Source organism: Bubalus kerabau, chromosome 10 (assembly GCF_029407905.1).
Source record: "Bubalus kerabau isolate K-KA32 ecotype Philippines breed swamp buffalo chromosome 10, PCC_UOA_SB_1v2, whole genome shotgun sequence".
NCBI classification, from domain to species: domain Eukaryota; kingdom Metazoa; phylum Chordata; class Mammalia; order Artiodactyla; family Bovidae; genus Bubalus; species Bubalus kerabau.
This window is the reverse complement of record NC_073633.1, coordinates 88,482,052-88,499,509: the sequence shown is the minus strand read 5'-3', so window position 1 is coordinate 88,499,509 and position 17,458 is coordinate 88,482,052. Positions and strand designations below refer to the sequence as shown.

The window sequence follows — 17,458 nt, the reverse complement described above, 5'->3', positions numbered from 1 at the left end:
ATCCTCAAAACCTGTGAATACATTACCTCCCATGGCACAAGGAACTTTGCAAATATGACAAACTTAAATGTTTGAGATGGGGAGGTCAACTTGGGGTATCTGAATGGGTTTCATGTAATCAAGGGTTCCTATTTGAGGGAGGCAGGAGGGACAGTCAGAGAAAGACACAGAGACCGAAGCAGAGGTCAGAGTGATGAGGGGTCCTGAGGAGAGGCATGTAGGCAGCCTCCAGAGAAAGGAAGGAAATGGATTCTCCCCCAGAGCCCCCAGGGAGAATGAAGCCCGGCCAAATCATTTTTGCCTTCTGACCTCCAGAACTCTAAGAGAATAAATCTTTTTTGTTTCAAGCTGCTTGGTTTTGTTGTTATTATTCAGTCACTAAGTCCTATCCAGCTATTTGCAACCCCATGGACTGTGGCCCTTCAGACTCCTCTGTCCATGGGATTTCCCAGGCTAGAAAACTGCCATTTGCTTCTTCAGGGGATCTTCCTGACCAGGTATAGAACCCACATCTCCTGCATTGGAGGCAGATTCTTTACCACTGAGCCACCTGGGAAGCCCCTTCAAGCTGCTAGTTTTGTGATAATGTTTTACAGCAGCAGTAGAAAGCTGATACGGGAAGCTGCTAAAAAGTGTTCCAGGTAAACTATAGTTTCTAATAAGTTGGCCAATTTATCTCATGACACCTAACCCTGGGGGATGAAAAGTTCTATCCCCTCTTATGCAGGGTCCTTAAACTCCAGAACTACCGAACATTTAAATAAAATGAGATATAAGATGGCAAGTTGAAAGGCTGAGTGGGCAGTTTGAGAACACTGTAGTTATATACGAAAAGCATTACCCAAGAGGACTGCAAAGGATGAGATAGAAATGGAATGTGACTTATTTATAGCAAAGCCTGCCTCCCCTCTCCAGTGTGTGACAGAAGAGCTGTTTTAAAGTTTTATTCTTCAAACTTGGCTGCAGAACTTGGCTGCTTCTCAGGACTGTGCTTTTGTATTGAGCTTTAAAATATAAGAAGCAACCCCATGGTTAAACTGTAGGCAGAGGGGTCGCAGGCAGGGAAAATGCCGTGGGGGATGGAAAGAGGCTGAGATGTTATTCTTATTTAGTTAGTTGCTTAAGAAAAACAAATAGAGGACAAAATAGCAAATGGCTTGGAAAGGTTCCAGGTTGCAAGTTTCTGAATCCCCTTAGCACTGGGGCTCTCAAGACAAGGGTGGGGCTGCAAAGCTAGTCCGGAACCAGGACTAGGAGAATCTGGCTTAGAGGTTGAGAGTGAAGAAAACACTGACCGTGATTATTAGACATCCCTCCACTCTCTTCCATAGTCTGCTGAAACAGAATTGTGATAGCAGCCCAGGGAAACCCAGTCTATCCATGCAAAAACCAAGACTGCTCTTCTAGAAAAAAAAATATGTGTATGTATCTGTGGCTCAAGAGTTACAATACAGTTTATGCCTTTTGACCTTGCAATTCTAACTTTTACTATTAATTACAAGAGACTAAGTAATTAAATTATGGGACATTATCCGCTTGGAATATTAAGCAACCTTTAAAATTATGATAACATATTGTAGCACAGATTAATGCTTAAGATATGGTAGGGAAACATAAAATAGTTAATGTGCTGTGATTATCCATTAGGTTAACATGTAATATATATGCTGCTGTTACAAATTTTAAAAGCTGGGAGGAAACAGACCAAAATATTAATTGTGTGGTAGATGTTATTAACAAAATATTAACATATTTGCATGGTAGATGTTTTTCTATAGTTCATGCTTTGATTCTTTCAAATTGAGTTATTACTTTAAAAATGGAAAACAAGTTGTTTTTTAAGAGGGAGAGGAGAAAGAAAATCAGTTGGCGGAAAGCTCAGCTGTACCGATATCTTGCCATGTGGGTTTCAGAACTAAAAATGTTTTATGATTTCTTGCTTCAGGGTCTCCATATGAAGAATGAGGCTATTATTATATCAGGTACAACTCCTGGATTTAGTATTATAAAATATACTATCTCCTAAATACATCTTATGGTTTCTTATCATCTCATACAGCACCCATCACCTAGAATCATTTCTTGGCTCTTTTTCTACCAGACCAAATCCTCCCTTTCTTAAAGATGTAAGTCAACTCATCTCTCTCCAAATGTCTTTTCCTCTGTATGCCCATCTTGTGCACGCCAACTCTCCTGTAAATAATTACAAATGCCCTGAGATTTCCCTTTTTTCTTTTTCTACATAATTCAGTTTACTTGTTTATAAAAAAAATGCTTTAAAATAAAGCAAGCCCAGATTCAAATACCCATATCAGTTATTTAATCCTTCTGAAACTCGGTTTCCTTATCTGTATATAGGGTGACCAGCACCTACCTAACAAGCTATTCTAATGAGTAAATGATTCAGTGTATGTACCGCACTCAGGATAGCATGTCGTATACAGTGGGGAGCCAGTAAATGCTTAGTTTCTTCCTTAATCTTGCACCACTCCTGGGCTCTCCAAATGGACTGTACAATTGTCTAGGACAGGGAGCATGTGGTATCCTACTTTTTATTCCCCTACAAAAGTGTGTGGGGGAATAAAGCACAGCGCCTTACCAGAAGCAGATGTTCAATATATATACTACTTGTTGATCAGGTTTTTTCTTTTGCAAGGAGCACTAAGCTTCAGGGAGAGAAAAATTAGAAACTATTATGGGTTGAATCATGTCCCCAAAAAAGATCTGTTGACATCTTAAGCCCTGGTGCCTGTGTATGTGACCTTATTTGGGAATGGGGCCTTTGCAGGTGTAATTAGTTAAGTGAATATGAGATCTGAATTGGACTGGATTAGGGTGGGTCCTCATAAGTAGGCCATGTGAAGACACAGAAGCAGAAGGCCATGTGAAGATGAAAACAAAATTGGATTGATGCAGCTACAATCCAAGGGACATCCAGGATTACTGGCAGCCACCAGAATCTATGAAGAGGCAAGGAAGGATTCTTCCTTAGAGCATTCAGAGGAGGTGTGACCCTGCTGACAACTTGACCTTATACATTTAGCCTCCTGAACTGTGACAGCATAAGTTTCTATTACTTTAAGCCACACGGTTTGTGGTAATTTGTTACAGCAGCCCTAGGAAATTAACACAAAAATATTCAGAAGTGTCATACTGACAGATATAAGCTATGTCCTGTTTTCTAGACCAAAAAGGTCTTTGGAGCCAGGTAGGATTTCATTTGGCTTCCCTGGCAGCTCAGTGGTAAAGAATCTGCCTGCTAAGCAGAAGACATGTGTTTGATCTCTGGGTCATGAAGATCCTCTGGAGAAGGAAATGGCAACCCATTCCAGTATTCTTGCCTGGCAAATCCCATGGACAGAGGAGCCTGGTGGGCTCAAGGTGTCGCAAAAAAAAAGTAGGACACCACTTAGTGACTAAACAACAAGATTTCCTTGAGATAAAGCTTCTTTTCAGGACCATTTCATATTAGAGTTACTTGCCTAGCATAGTCCCCCTTCCTAGAGTTCTGCAGAACTGGGTTGGGGTGAATAAATACCATTTGGGTACTGCAGTGGTATGATACTTTAGCCTAATCCTTCTCTTGCTACCTACCCACCCCAGTGACTGGTGCCACCAGACATCCAGGCCCATATCCAAGTCATCAGCCTCCAATCCTCTCTCTCACCCTCCAAGTCAATTCTACTTCCTAAACATACCAAAATTTTTCTCATCTCTACTACTGCCACCCTCTACCAATAAATCACTTGGGAAATGTCTTTTCTAAAACATTTTAAGAGCAAACCAAGGCTATCAGAGATAATGTTCAAAGTCAGTGTTCTGAGGTTCGACTTCTGTCAATGACTAAATGCTTCAGAATAACCCTCCAGCTGAGAGCAACCAGGAAGACTGAAAACCGTTTTGTTAAATTTGTTTGAAGGTACTGAAGCACTACCAAGGCAATAAGAACTTTAAACCAAGATCTGCAAGAAGAGAGCCAAGAAGATGAGCTTGGCAATCCGAGTTTCTTTTTCCTCTCAGGACACTGCCAATTTCTTGAGCCAAAGGCATGACCAAGAAGCTGATCAGTGCTTTCAGCAGTCTCATGGAACTTAAGGGACAATAACTGAAGGTCAGAGTCAAGGATGAGGAAATGAGCAAACATCCTTTTTTACTGGGACCAGAAGAGCTCACACCCAAGAGAAAAGGTGATCTAGAAATATACTAGCTCTAACAAGAACTAAAATCCAGCTTTACACAATCTCTGTACTGAGTTAGATTAAGGTAATCTGCCACTTGCCTGACTGAAAGAAAAGGAAAAAAACAAAAACAGAACTAGGTCCTATCTAAGACTTCCCTGGCAGTCCAATGGCTAAGACTCCATGTTTCCATTGTAGGGGGCGCCAGTTCGATCCCTGGTTGGGGAAATAAGATAATATTCCCCCCAAGCCTTAAAAATTACCTCTCCAATGTTAGCTGTACGTTTTGAACTTAATAAAAAATAACTAGAAAAAATTTAAAGACAATATAAACAATCCAGCAAGAGATAATAGATTTTGACATATCGGATACTCACTTAATAACTATGATTAATATTTTTAAGGAATTAAATGACAAAACAGAATTTTAGCAGAAAACTAGAAACTATCAACAGTAATTTAATGGAAATTTTAGAATTTAAATAGCAATAGTTAAATTTATAAATTCCATTGAATGGATTTAACCACAGATTAGATACAGTTAAGGAAAGAATTTGTAAAACTGGAGAATAAGTCACTAGAAAATATCCATGTTGAAACAAAGAGGAATAAAAAATACAGAAAGGAGCATAAGGAATATGAAACACAAAGAGAAAGTCATAATATATGAACAAAATCTCAAGAAGAGTAAAAAGAGAAACTAGACATAAACAATACTTGACAATTTAATGGCTGAGAATTTTTCCGAACACCAATCAGATATAAAGAATTGCTACTAACTTTAAGAATAATCAAAAGAAAATAATACCTCACAGTAAAACTGCTAAAAACCAAAGTGAAAGAAATGTTGAAAGCAGTCAAAGTATTCAAAAGAGATTACAGTCAACAAAGTAACAATAAAACTGATAGATAACTTATGAACAAAAACCAACTTTTGGACAAAAATTATAGAAGCTGAGAAACAATGAAAGTTATCAAAGTGTAGAAAGAAAATAACTGACAATCTAGAATTCCAATATCTAGGAAAAACACCCTCCAAAACACGAAGATGAAACAGTTATTTTTAGACAAACAGAAACCTAGGACGTATGTCCAGCAGACCTGTACTAAAGAAAATGCTAAGGGTAGTTCTTCAGACAAAAGAAAAGGGACTTCAGATGTAAGCACAGAGATACAGAAAATAATTAAAACATTGGAAACAATCATATTAGTACATCTACATAACTATTATCTTTTGCAAATAGAACAAAAATGGTGAAGTCTTTTAGGGTTTTAAAAATAAAGAACAGTCAATCTGACCATATCCTGGGATGTCAGTAACCATCTCCCTTTCAAGGCAATTATTAGGTCTACCAGAAAAGTAGTCCAGTAACCTAACTGTGGGGTCATGCCAAATATGAATAACTATTTAACTAACCCCCTTTCAAGAGACATTTGATTTATTTACAACTTTGGTTATTATTCACCAAAAAGGTATGGACATTCTTTTGGAGTGATTATATGTCAATATTATATTTATAGCTTTGTATATTTTTTCCATTCTTTCATTGTCCATTTTCAGTTCTGATTTGTAATGGCAAGCTAACAGATTTTTTAAAAATAGACTTCCTACCCTGCAATGATTTAAACACACTGGTGGATCAGACAGTAAAAAATCTGCCTCCAATGCGGGAGACCTGGGTTTAATCCCTGGGTCAGGAAAATCCCCTGGAGAAGGGAATAGCAACCCAGGAGAAGGGAATAGCAACCCACTCCAGTATTCTTGCTTGGAAATCCCCATGGAGAGAGAAGCCTAGTGAGCTACAGTCCACGGGGTCACAAAGAGTTGGACACGACTGAGCAAGTAACACATACACATGTTTTCCTTTCACAGGTATTTATCAGCTTTTAGTTTTTCTTGTTCAAAACCCTGCAAATGGGGAATCTATTCTGTGATCACTAAGGTTCTCCATGGTGTAACGATACAGGAATATCAATAGTTAGAGTAATAAAGTGTCTGCCAAAGTGTAAAATCTTAGGCTCTTTGAAACGAAGTGAGGGGAAATTTTTGAAAAAATGAAATGAAACCCTAAATACACCAAAGGCTTTCAAATTAGAAAGTTATACTCAGGGAAATACATCATATTAAACCACACTGAGCTATTCTCCAGACTAAAAATACCATCCCTTTCATCTGTGGACACTGATACCACTGGTCTGGGACTTGCCTGCGCTCCTGTCTCCTGCCAACCAAGATAGTGTGATGGGAAGCTTCTCCCCTCACAAGTTTAATCCTAGGAGAAAAGGAAAACAGAACAGTTTTTTCCTAAGGCAATTAAGAACCTTCAAAATATTTAATGAAAGGAATCTTAAAATGCAGATTGAACAATTAAATTAGTTACCCAGAACACTCTCTGTAGTTTGTCCTTGGGAATTTTATTTAATGCTAAAAAAAAAAAGAACAGATGAAAGACAGCCCTATGTTTGAGGCCAAAAAGTATTTGTTTTAAACATACTGGCTTCCTTGTTTTCAAATTTTAACTTGGGTTAACTTTTTAAAGAAAATGAAAAAGAAAGCAAAGGGGGCTATGAAAGAATAAACATAATAAAATGTGGATTTCTGTAATATGGATCATCAAAGCCCTGGAATGTTAGAACCGGAAGGACTTTGGAGATCATTCAGCCCAGTTAACCTTTCACTTCACAAAGGACAAAAGTGAACCAGGGGGGCAGTGACGATAAAGAGCCAGATAAGCTGGTCCAGTTACAAACTCTTTCTATGACACTCTTGATTTATTCACATACAAGGAGGGGGAAGGCAAACCAGTTCCACAGTTACTTGGTTCAAAATTTTGTTGGTCCCAGACCTTCTGACATCTCTCAGGTATAACCTAGTGAAAAACCCCTCTCATTCCCCCTCATTATCCTCAAATCTGCCCTGGATCTTACCCACCACCAAGTCCTATAGATTCTACCTCCTAAACAGCTCTCAAGCACTTCCCTTCATCTACATTATCACTGCCACTGATTTGGACATCATCTTTTTTCCTCCCATGAACTCCTGTAAAAGCACCAAACTATTCCTCTGCTTACTAATCCCACTGTTTCTCTTACAGCCTCCCTCCACAATCCCATTCTGCACACTGAACACAAAACTTCCCTGATTTAACTTCGTGGAGAATTTCCTTATGAAGAAAAACAGGATCTCAGTGGGTTCCTTCACTTTGGGGATCAGATGAGTCAGAGGCTTATCTGTAAACAGATGGCACATAAAATATAAGGCAATTCATGCAAGGTTTATTTCCAAAAGGACCAAGTATAAACAGTGGCAGGGCACAGGGGAACCATAAGGGCACATTCAGAAACCTGACTTGTGGAAGTAGAACCATGTAGTAAATGGCTTCCAAAGCGACCCCTGATGATCTCCACTTCTGGGTATTTGTGCTCCTCCCCAAACCCCTCACCTTGATTGAGGGCTAGACCTCATGACTTGTCCCTAATGAAAGAGATGGAGTGTCATGCCCAAGATTTGGTTCTAAAATAGCGTGACTCCCACTGCCACCCACCCCCTTCCACCTTTTCTTTGCTCACTCTAATAAAACAGGCTTCCACGTTGTGACTCATCCTATGAAGAGACACATATGGCAAGGAACTTGAGAGTCACCTCCAGACAACACACAGTGAGGAACTTAGGCCACCATTCAAAAGCCCTTGAGGAACTGAATCCCACCAACCACCATGTAAGTGAGCTCGGATGTGGGTCTTTCTCCAGTTGAGCCTTCAGACGAACCTGCTACATCTTGGCCGTAGCTTGTGAGATACCATGAGCCAGAGGACCCACCTAACCTGCACTTGGGATTATGGACCCAAAGAAATTGTGGCAATAAATGTTTTGTTCAAGCCATTGAGGTTGGGGTAATCTGTTAGACAGCTGTAAAATACTAATACAAACTGGAATCATCTCAAGGCCCAAAAGGATGAGCAGAAGAAAAATGTGTCTGGACCCAGAGGAGGAGAGCAGTCTGCCTAGAAAGGAGCAGTGACTTTCAGTCATGGGACATAGTCCATGGCAAACTTTGTCAAGAGGGAGTCAAAGGAAGAAACACCTTGACCTTCCTCTTCTTTCCTGTTCCCATTCTTCCCAGGCCCCTGTTGACCACTGAGTTGAAAGTCAGAGGTTCTGGGAGCCCTTAGACATAGTCCAAGTGGAGCGTGGGTGTAGAGACACAAAGAGAAGATCCCGACAGAGCATCCACACTCCTTGTCTGATGCATATGCTCTTTTATGATCTGGCCCTAACTTAACTAGCCAGCTTTATTTCTCAACACTTCATCACAGAAACCTAGCACCAAGAAAGCAGGCACTTGTAGCTTCCAGAACTCAGTATACAACATCCCAACTCTGTCCCTATGCACGTGTTAGTCCTTCTGCCTCCACACTTCTTCTCCCATTGTCTGCAAGGTTAATTTTTATTTATCTTTCAAGAATTAAAGCAGGAACCCAACTCTTTGGATGCCTTCTATGACATCATCATCCCCTCTTCTGATATGGGCTTCCTGACCCTTCTATCTCCTCCGGGACCCCTCAGCGTACCTCTCTGTGCACTGCAATTGTCTAGTTATCCACCACCTCTGCCCCACTGGCCAAAGGGTTCTTTCAGGGAACAGCATCCATCCTGCCTTCCTAGCATCTGTGTCTGGCACGCAAATGACACTCAATACATATTTGCTAACTAAATAGTTTAAAATCCTCATCACGCCTTGGTCACCAGGGTCTGCAGGTTCCGACTCTCAGTTGTACAGCCTCTACAACTGCCTTCAGTGAATTCTGAAGCAATGTCCTGTTGCTAGCTTTCTCGAAATCACTGCTGAAACCTTCTGTGCACATTATTTAGTCTAACCCCATCACTTTGCATAAGAGGAAATGAAGCCAAACAGTATCTTATTTTTTGAGTTTACTTATTAAGTTTATCTTGTGGATAAACAGGGTTAATTTTATCAAGCTTCTATTTTATGTAGACTATTTTTTTTCTTGGTTTTTTTTTTTTGTTTTTTTTTTTTGTTTTTTTTTTGGTAAGAAGTGTTTCTTAGTTGGGAAGGAGGAAGGCAAAATAAGAAACAGAGCCAGGAAGATGAAGTTCCTCATCGGGAGAACCAAAGCATTAAGTGAGCCAGAGCTCTCAGTTCCCTGTTTGCCATCTTCCAACATAATGTACCACCTTCTGACCTTCCCAACCTGGGTCACAGGAAGCTACAATTTCCTCTGTGTACTGACCATTTGGGGGCTTCTCTGGTTGGCTCAGGGGTAAAGAATCTGCCTGCCAGTGCAGAAGACGTGGGTTTAATCTCTGAGTTGGGAAGTTCCCCTGGAGAAGGAAGTGGCAACCCACTCCAGTATTCTTGCCTGGGGAATCCCATGGACAGGGGAGCCTGGTGGCTACAGTCCATGGGGCTGTAAAAGAGTCAGACACAACTTAGCAACTAAACAACAACAACCTGCCATTTAATTTCCCAGAGTTCTACCAAATCAAATGACCAACCCAGGTGGAAATTTGTCAAGAGACATTATCAACACCACTCGGAACCAAATAAAATCAGAAAGCAACCTACTCTCACTCAAAAGAATTACTGGTTATTAAAGAAAGCAAACATTTCAGAACTTCTTCACCCAAGAAACAAGAGCACTAGCAAGTAGAATGAAGCTTGAGCATTACAAATGTTCAAAGGTACCCCAAGTCACACCATGGAGAATAACCTCGAAAATCAAAGATCTGCCTCATGATATTTTCATTAGTTTAACTAATGGCTTTCAGCCCCAACAATGTAGAAATGGTAGTTAGTGGTTGATAAGTCGATGAGAGAGAGGATACCAATTGGGCCTGTCAAGTCATCAGGACCCCATCACGGGTTCACTGGGAAATTACCAAGTAACCTTCAGCAAGTTATAAATCTTCCCTAAACTTCAGTTTTCCCATCTATAAAATGAGAATATTGACTAGAAAATCTCTTAAGATGAAGTCACTAAAATTCCTTGATTCTAACTCAATAAGAGCCTTCTTTTTCTACATCTTGTAAGATCTGCAAATAATTACAGAATCAAAAACCCCCTTCAAGATACCAACTTCTCCATGACTTTATAATGCATACTTCACCTGGATATATTAAAAGACACTAAATAAATGGGTTTCAAACTTGGCTGGGCATCACATTGTCTTGAGAACACTTTAAAACTCAGACTCCTAGGATCCAGCTCAGACCTAACAGCTCAGACAAAAACAACTTGAGGGTCCTTCGAAAGTGAAAGTCGCTCAGCTGTGTCCAACTCTTTGCAATCCCATGGACTATACAGTCCATGGAATTCTTCAGGCCAGAACAGTAGAGTGGGTAGCCATTCCCTTCCCCAGGGGATCTTCCCAACCCAGGGATCGAACCCAGGTCTCCCACATTGCAGGCAGATTCTTTACCAGCTGAGCTACCAGGGAAGCCCAAGGGTCCTTTGGGGACCAGTATTTTTATAAAGTACCCCTAAATGATCTGATATATAGCCAGGTTCAATGGCCCCCAGGATCTTTGGGATCCAGGAACAGTAAAAAAATAAAAGTTAACAGGTCTAGGCAACTTAATTAATAATTAATATTTTCTTTTAAATAGATTTTTTAATGTGACCAATACATTTTTCATGCAACACCTCCTATCCAAAATGTGAATATGAAGGATAAAAAAACTAAATTAGAAAGCCTGCTCAAGTCAATAAATAAACCATGCCTTGGGAAAGTACAACTTCTCACAGTTAATGACATAGAAAACATGAAAAGAAAATGAAGAGTACTCTGAAAAGTGTAGGCTTAAGAAACCCACCCATCATTACTCATATGTCAGAAGGTTACCCTCCTAACTGGCATTTAAAAGTCACAACAACACTATGGACATAATCACCCCACTTATTAATCGGAGGTTTACTCAAAAGCTCCATTTCTCTAGATTTAGCTTTTTAAATGTCAGCATCTGAATCAACAAAACACAGTCCAGGCAAAAATTTCACACAGAAAACATCTGACAAGAGAAAGAAACAAACAAGGAAGAGAACAAAAATTAAAATGAAAGCATTACTTGTGCATTTTTAAATGTAAATTTGTTATAGACCTCTGAGAAAAGGTTTGATTTTATAGCTCTGACCTTGAATTAATCATTATATAAGACGACTTCCATAGAAAATATTTTTAATCAACCTTGGTTTCACGATTCCACCTTTACCCACACCTTGAGGATAGTGTCCTGCATTGGGTAAGTCGTGGTCATAGCCAGTGGCCAGTCTACAGCAGAGAACGAGGTGGATACCCCATGTGGCAAGCACAACTAGGGCTTAAGTTAGTCCAATGAACTAGATTTAAATGATTCCAGGTCCTGGACCCATACTGGGTGATAAGTGTATCTGCTTTCTTTCTAACAGATTGAATAGATCCAATGTCTCTTTTATATCAATTAATGACCACAGCAAATAACATGAACACATATATACCCACCACAGATTTGTCATGAGGAAGCAAGACAGATTTCCAATGTAGAAACCAAATAACTAGTAGTCATTTCTCTGAAAAATTACAGGATTTTACAACTTTATCCCTAAATTACACTAAAAAATTAAGAGGCCCCTGAAGTCGCTTCAGTCGTATCCGACTCTGTGCGACCCCATGGACTGCAGCCTACCAGGCTTCTCCGTCCATGGGATTCTCTAGGCAAGAACACTGGAGTGCGTTGCCATTTCCTTCTCCAATGCGTGAAAGTGGAAAGTGAAAGTGAAGTCTCTCAGTTGTGTCTGACTCTTAGCGACCCCATGGACTGCAGCCCACCAGGCTCCTCCGTCCATGGATTTTCCAGGCAAGAGTACTGGAGTGGGGTGCCATTGCCTTGGTACCACTCAAAAAGTAAAAATCAAGTTCCCACAAACCTGTAGGGAGTTATCCCCTTCCACATAATACCAAACGTTCTTGTGCAAAGGTGTTTGGATTGCATGACCTTTACATCTCCTATTAACCTTTAATAATCCATTGATTTGCAATCTCCTGAATAATATAAAAATATTTGCATTGTTTTCCTATGTCTTATAAGGCAACTTGCTGTATGAATATACCTTTTTAACAGCACCAACATTTATTCAATTTCATAATTTATTTCCTCTCCAAGTGTCACTGTCTCTAGAAGAAAAAAGATAAAAGGAAAAGAAGCCCTCACCATGGACTACCTCTGCGCCAGGCAGGACGTGAGGTGCTTTATCGACTTTATCCAAATGAATCTTCACAATAACTTCATGAGGTACCATCTTTCCTTCCACCGTTTCCCCCGCTTTTATAGATTAAAAAAACAGAGGCTCACAGAAGCTATTTAACGATTCCAGGTCACACAGCTTGGAAGCGGCGGAGTTGCCATTTTAACCCAGGTCTGACTTCAAAGCCCACGTTCCTGCAAGTTTGGCACAGGGTCTCCTGGTCTGAGGTGGGTTAAGAAGGTAAGGAATAAATGTCTTTATGTTATTTTACATGTCTCACAACTTGGTTAGCCTCACTAATTTTTTTCTTTACTACAACTTAATAAGCCTCTCTCTTAGAGATGGATTAACCAAGCATTCTTTTGTAAAGCAAAGGATTAAGGAATATAGTACTAAAAGCAAGAGTACTCTGAGAGTTCTATTTTTACAAGGAGAAGAGAAAAATTCACCATATTGATCATCCAGGAATATCTAGTTCAACCCTGTTCATATGATTAACATAGATAGAACACAGAGTCTTTCAGAATACACAGAACCCAGCAGACAGCTCAAATATTTAGTGAAACGAATGAGTATGATCTTATTTTCCTTATTTTTAATAATATACGACACAGTTCAGCTCAGTTCGCACCAACATGCAAACATTAAAATGGTATATGAGAAACAGCAACTATTTTCTCAAATTCAGCAATGCACAAGTAAAACCAACGTGCCACCTTTCCTTCCTTTAAAATGTATGCTTCCAAATATTTCTATTTGAATTAACAGCACCGATGCCCTTCTAAGACCCAAGGGCAAAAACCCAGTCATCTTTGACTCTCCATTCACCTTCTGATTTTATATTCATTCTGTTTCCAAGTTTTTGTTAATTCAGACTCTTTAAACCTCCTGCTCAGTCCTGCTCATTTCCAAGGGGGGATATAGAAGCAACCCCCCCACCCCTGCCAAAGCCTCCAATCCACCCTTGATGATAGTCCACTTGGGGATAAGAGCCACACTGGGGCAAGGATCATAACCCCTCAAAAACATTGTTTTTACAACTCCTGGCACTAAAGTTTTTATGATTAAATTCTAAAATTTGGCTCCATCCAGACTCTGCTCTAAGTCTCACCTCCATTTACTCCAATTACTTGCAAGTCATCCTTTGCCCAAGCTAACCAGTTCTGGTTGCCGCCCTTCACTGACTTCCACTCTTTGCCTTTGCAAAGCATCTCATTCATTGCCTGGAATATTGCTCTACCCTTCTGCTTTCCACGTAAAGGAATCCTGTGGAGCCTTTAAAACTGAGTTCAAAGGCCTCTCCTCCACAGCCCATGCCAGATCTCTGAGGTTGGAAGTAATTGGCCACCTCCTCTGAGATTATGGAACACTCTACCTGCACTTCTCTTTCAGAAATAAACACTTAGACTCTACAACAGTGATCTGCATACATCTTATGTCTCCTACCAGCTGTAAAGCACCAAATACAAACACACCTCTGTGTCCTTCCAACAGCATTCAGAACAGATCTTATGAGTACTATGGGCTTGAAGAACATCATTTGATTAATTAATGTTACACAAAGGTCTTTACACAAAAGGTCAACACATGTCCATGTGCACTTTTAGGCAATCTTTGGTTTAAAGAAAACTAAGCCACATAATGTTTTTCAAATGTTCAATACCAGCCTAGCTTCCTTGAATCTTAAACTTGGGGAATCAGAGGGTCTGAGAAGAAAATTATGTTCAATCATCAGTCAAGGCCATTTAGACAGAAAACATTTGTCGAGCCGCCCATCAACCATCAACCCCCACAGATTACAGACACACAGCAGTGCCCCCAGCGTTCAACCAGATGCCTTACTTTGCGGTAGACTATCATATTTGGAGAACTCTCCTCTGGGTCCGCGATCCCCACTGCTCTCTGATCCCCGGATCCCTGAGCCATCCTGGGTGTCTTCACTCACACTGCAAAAATAAATGAATAGATCATTAAGACAGGAAAGAATTATGTAAAGAAAGCTTTGCCACGCAAAGAACTAAGTATCTGTTGGCAGGTGGCATGGAAATGAAACATGATGTAATTGCTTTTTGCTCCTCCTTAGTTTAACTGGTATTTTTTTCAAGTCAGGGGTAATTGTTGTCTGATTATCCATATACATGCTTCTCATTCCAAAGCCACATGGTTTTGGTGCTTTGTTTTCAGCTCAGAATCATACATTCTAGGGGTGATCAGATGGCAATCTTAAAAAGTCTCCTGGAGATAGATGAAGTCAATCATTTGGATGTTTTTGTCTTATCAAATCTCATGATTAATTCTAGGTATTAAAATATGAATATTTTATAAAGAAAATGCAAATCAACACCACTAGGAGATACTACTTACACACACCAGGATGGTTATAATAATTTTTTAACTCAAACAAGCATTGGCAAGGATGTAGGGAAATCAGAACCCTTGTACAGTGTTGATAGGAATGTAAAATGGTTCGGTCACTATGGAAAACATTTTGTTAGTTCCTCAAAAAGTCTAATATACAATCTACCATATAACCTGGCAATTCCACTCATAAGAATTAAAAGCAGGCATTCAAACCAATACTTGAACACGTATGTTCAGAACAGCACTATTCACAGAAAAATGGAAACAACTCTACATCCCTCAACTGATGAATGGCTAAACAAAATATGGTCTGTCTCTACAATGGAATATAGTTCAGCCATCCAAAGTAATAAAGTACTGATACACTCTACAATGTAGATCAGCCTTGAAAACATTATGCTAAGTAAAAGAAACCAGACAAAAAAAGGTTACTGAGATGGACTGAATATTTATGTCCCTCTAAAATTTATACGCTGAAATCCTAATCCCAAATCTGGTAGAATTAAGAGGTAGAGTGTGATGGGATTTGTGTCCTGATGAAAGAGATCCCAGAGTGCTCCTTTCCACCAAGTGAGGACCCAAGCAGAAGAAAGCCATCCATGAAGAGGGAATTAAATTCTCATCACACACCAAATCTACTTAAGCCTTGATCTTGGACTTCCCAGTCTCTAGAACTGTGAGAAATAAATTTCTGCTGTTTATAGGTCACCGGGTCTATGGTACTCTATTATAGCAGCCTGAAGGGACTAAGACAGTCCATATTCCATTTACATGAAATATCTAGCATAGGGAAATCCACAAAGACAGAGAGCAGATTCATAGTTACCAGCAGTTGAGGGGAGGAGGAAATGGACTGGATGTTTAATGGATGTGGGGTCTCCTTTGGGGATGATGAAAACATTTTTGAACTAGATAGAGGCAAAGGCTGCAGAACCCTGTGAATGCACTTAATGCCACTGAAATGTACACCTTAAAATTAATTTTAAGTTATGTAAATTTCATCTCAAGAAAAATAAATATTTTTAATTTGACCTTTTTTTTTTTTTTTAAACAGCCTGAAAAGACAGCAGTAGACAATGAGAGCATATGGAATATTTTAGTTAAAGAAGCAAATTCAGTTCTTGGTATGATGCACTATTTTATTGGGTGACCTCGAACAAGTTAAATACCCTGCTGGTTTCCTTTGCTAACTTTCTTTTAAAGCAAACATGCTGAATGCCTACTAGTGCCCAGAAGCATGTCAAGTCACCTTCCCTACATTGCTCTCATCAGTAAAATGTGAATTTCACTGAGTATTCACAGGTAAGGGTCAAATAAATCGAGTGTAAAGTATCGTATCAAGCCATAAAAGTCCTATACAAATGTTATCGCTAATCTAAGACCCTGCCTGGGTTGTTTGCACAAAATTCATAGGCTTTTCATCAAAGAAAACTTTTATAAATACCATACTTGACAGAAAAGGCCATTTCAATTTAAAATATAAACTCAGGAAACATTTTATTAGAAAAATAAGTTGGTACCAAAGGTCACCCCATAAAAACAAATTCGGGCAGAAGATGGGGAAGAGACAGGAATTTGCAATTTATGTGAAGAATTTAATTGCCCCAAGTATCCCATTTGAATAATGTTGCTTGTTTTCTTCTTCATTTATGAATTAGTCTGCATTTTAACAGTTAGATTACAAGCAGAGATAAAGAACATCATTCTATTATCTCTACCCACTATAATGTCAGTATTTCTATGAATATTGTACTACATGGAAACACTCATTATTATTCTAATCAGTCGCTCTTACAGTTAAATGAACAACACGCAGTTTCATTTTTAAACAACTACTTACTTACTCTTTTACCTGAACACAGAACATGACTGAGCATTAAAAACAAAAACTAAATCTATTTATGTATCTCATTTACCTACGTAACAGACCCATCGTGGGTTTCTATTGCTTTACTTCAAAATGAACACTTTCACTATGATGAGCATATTATCTCCCTCCCTCCCTCCCTCCCTGCCCCAAAAAACTGTGCAATAATAGCAAGATTGGAAATGACCTGGAAACAAAGGTGTCAGCCCTCCTTCTGCCTTTCCCTGGCCACTTCTTACCCTCAACAGCAACATTCCTATGTATTAAAACCGGCTGGTGAACCAGGCTCTGGACTTCAGACTGCTCAGTGAATGCAAATAGCCTCTAGTTTGGAACTTTAGTGAGTCTAATATGTAGTAGAAAAGCTTCTATTTTTGGTTTCCCTATCAACTCATTTTAAAATTCAGACAAGTCATTTAACTTTCCTATGTCTAGAAAGAATCATTTCTAAAATAGTGATGCAAGCACTTTCTAGTCTATATGTCAACAGATGTTAGTACTAGATGTGAAAGGTGTAGGTAAGGATGTTCTAATTAAATCGCTGACTATAGAGCTGGAGTTCCTAAAATTAAAGAACTAGGTTCTCATTTATTACAGTATAGCATACACTTTTACTTTTAAATAAAATGAAGCAAGAGTCTTTTAAATTTAGTGGTGGAGAAAAACAAAACCTTCTTTATGTTACTTAAATACACACGTATATAAACACAGCAACTTGTAACATTTGTGAATGTTTTTCTGAAAAAACCCAACTACATTCAATTGAAAGAAAACATGTCAATAATAGTATTTTTCTACACTCATTGTC

At 39.3% G+C, this 17,458-nt stretch overlaps 1 protein-coding gene across 3 annotated transcripts in view; it reads right to left on the bottom strand.

Annotated features, from left to right (window-relative positions):
- RGS6 (regulator of G protein signaling 6) overlaps positions 1-17,458 on the bottom strand; it is a 622,410-nt gene that overhangs the window by 582,662 nt on the left and 22,290 nt on the right. For all 3 annotated transcript variants that reach the window (XM_055538549.1, XM_055538551.1, XM_055538550.1), the window contains exon 2: positions 14,265-14,368. In XM_055538549.1, coding sequence (XP_055394524.1) covers positions 14,265-14,348 — 84 coding nt within the window. In that variant the 5' untranslated portion in view covers positions 14,349-14,368. The remainder of the gene's footprint in view (positions 1-14,264; positions 14,369-17,458) is intronic.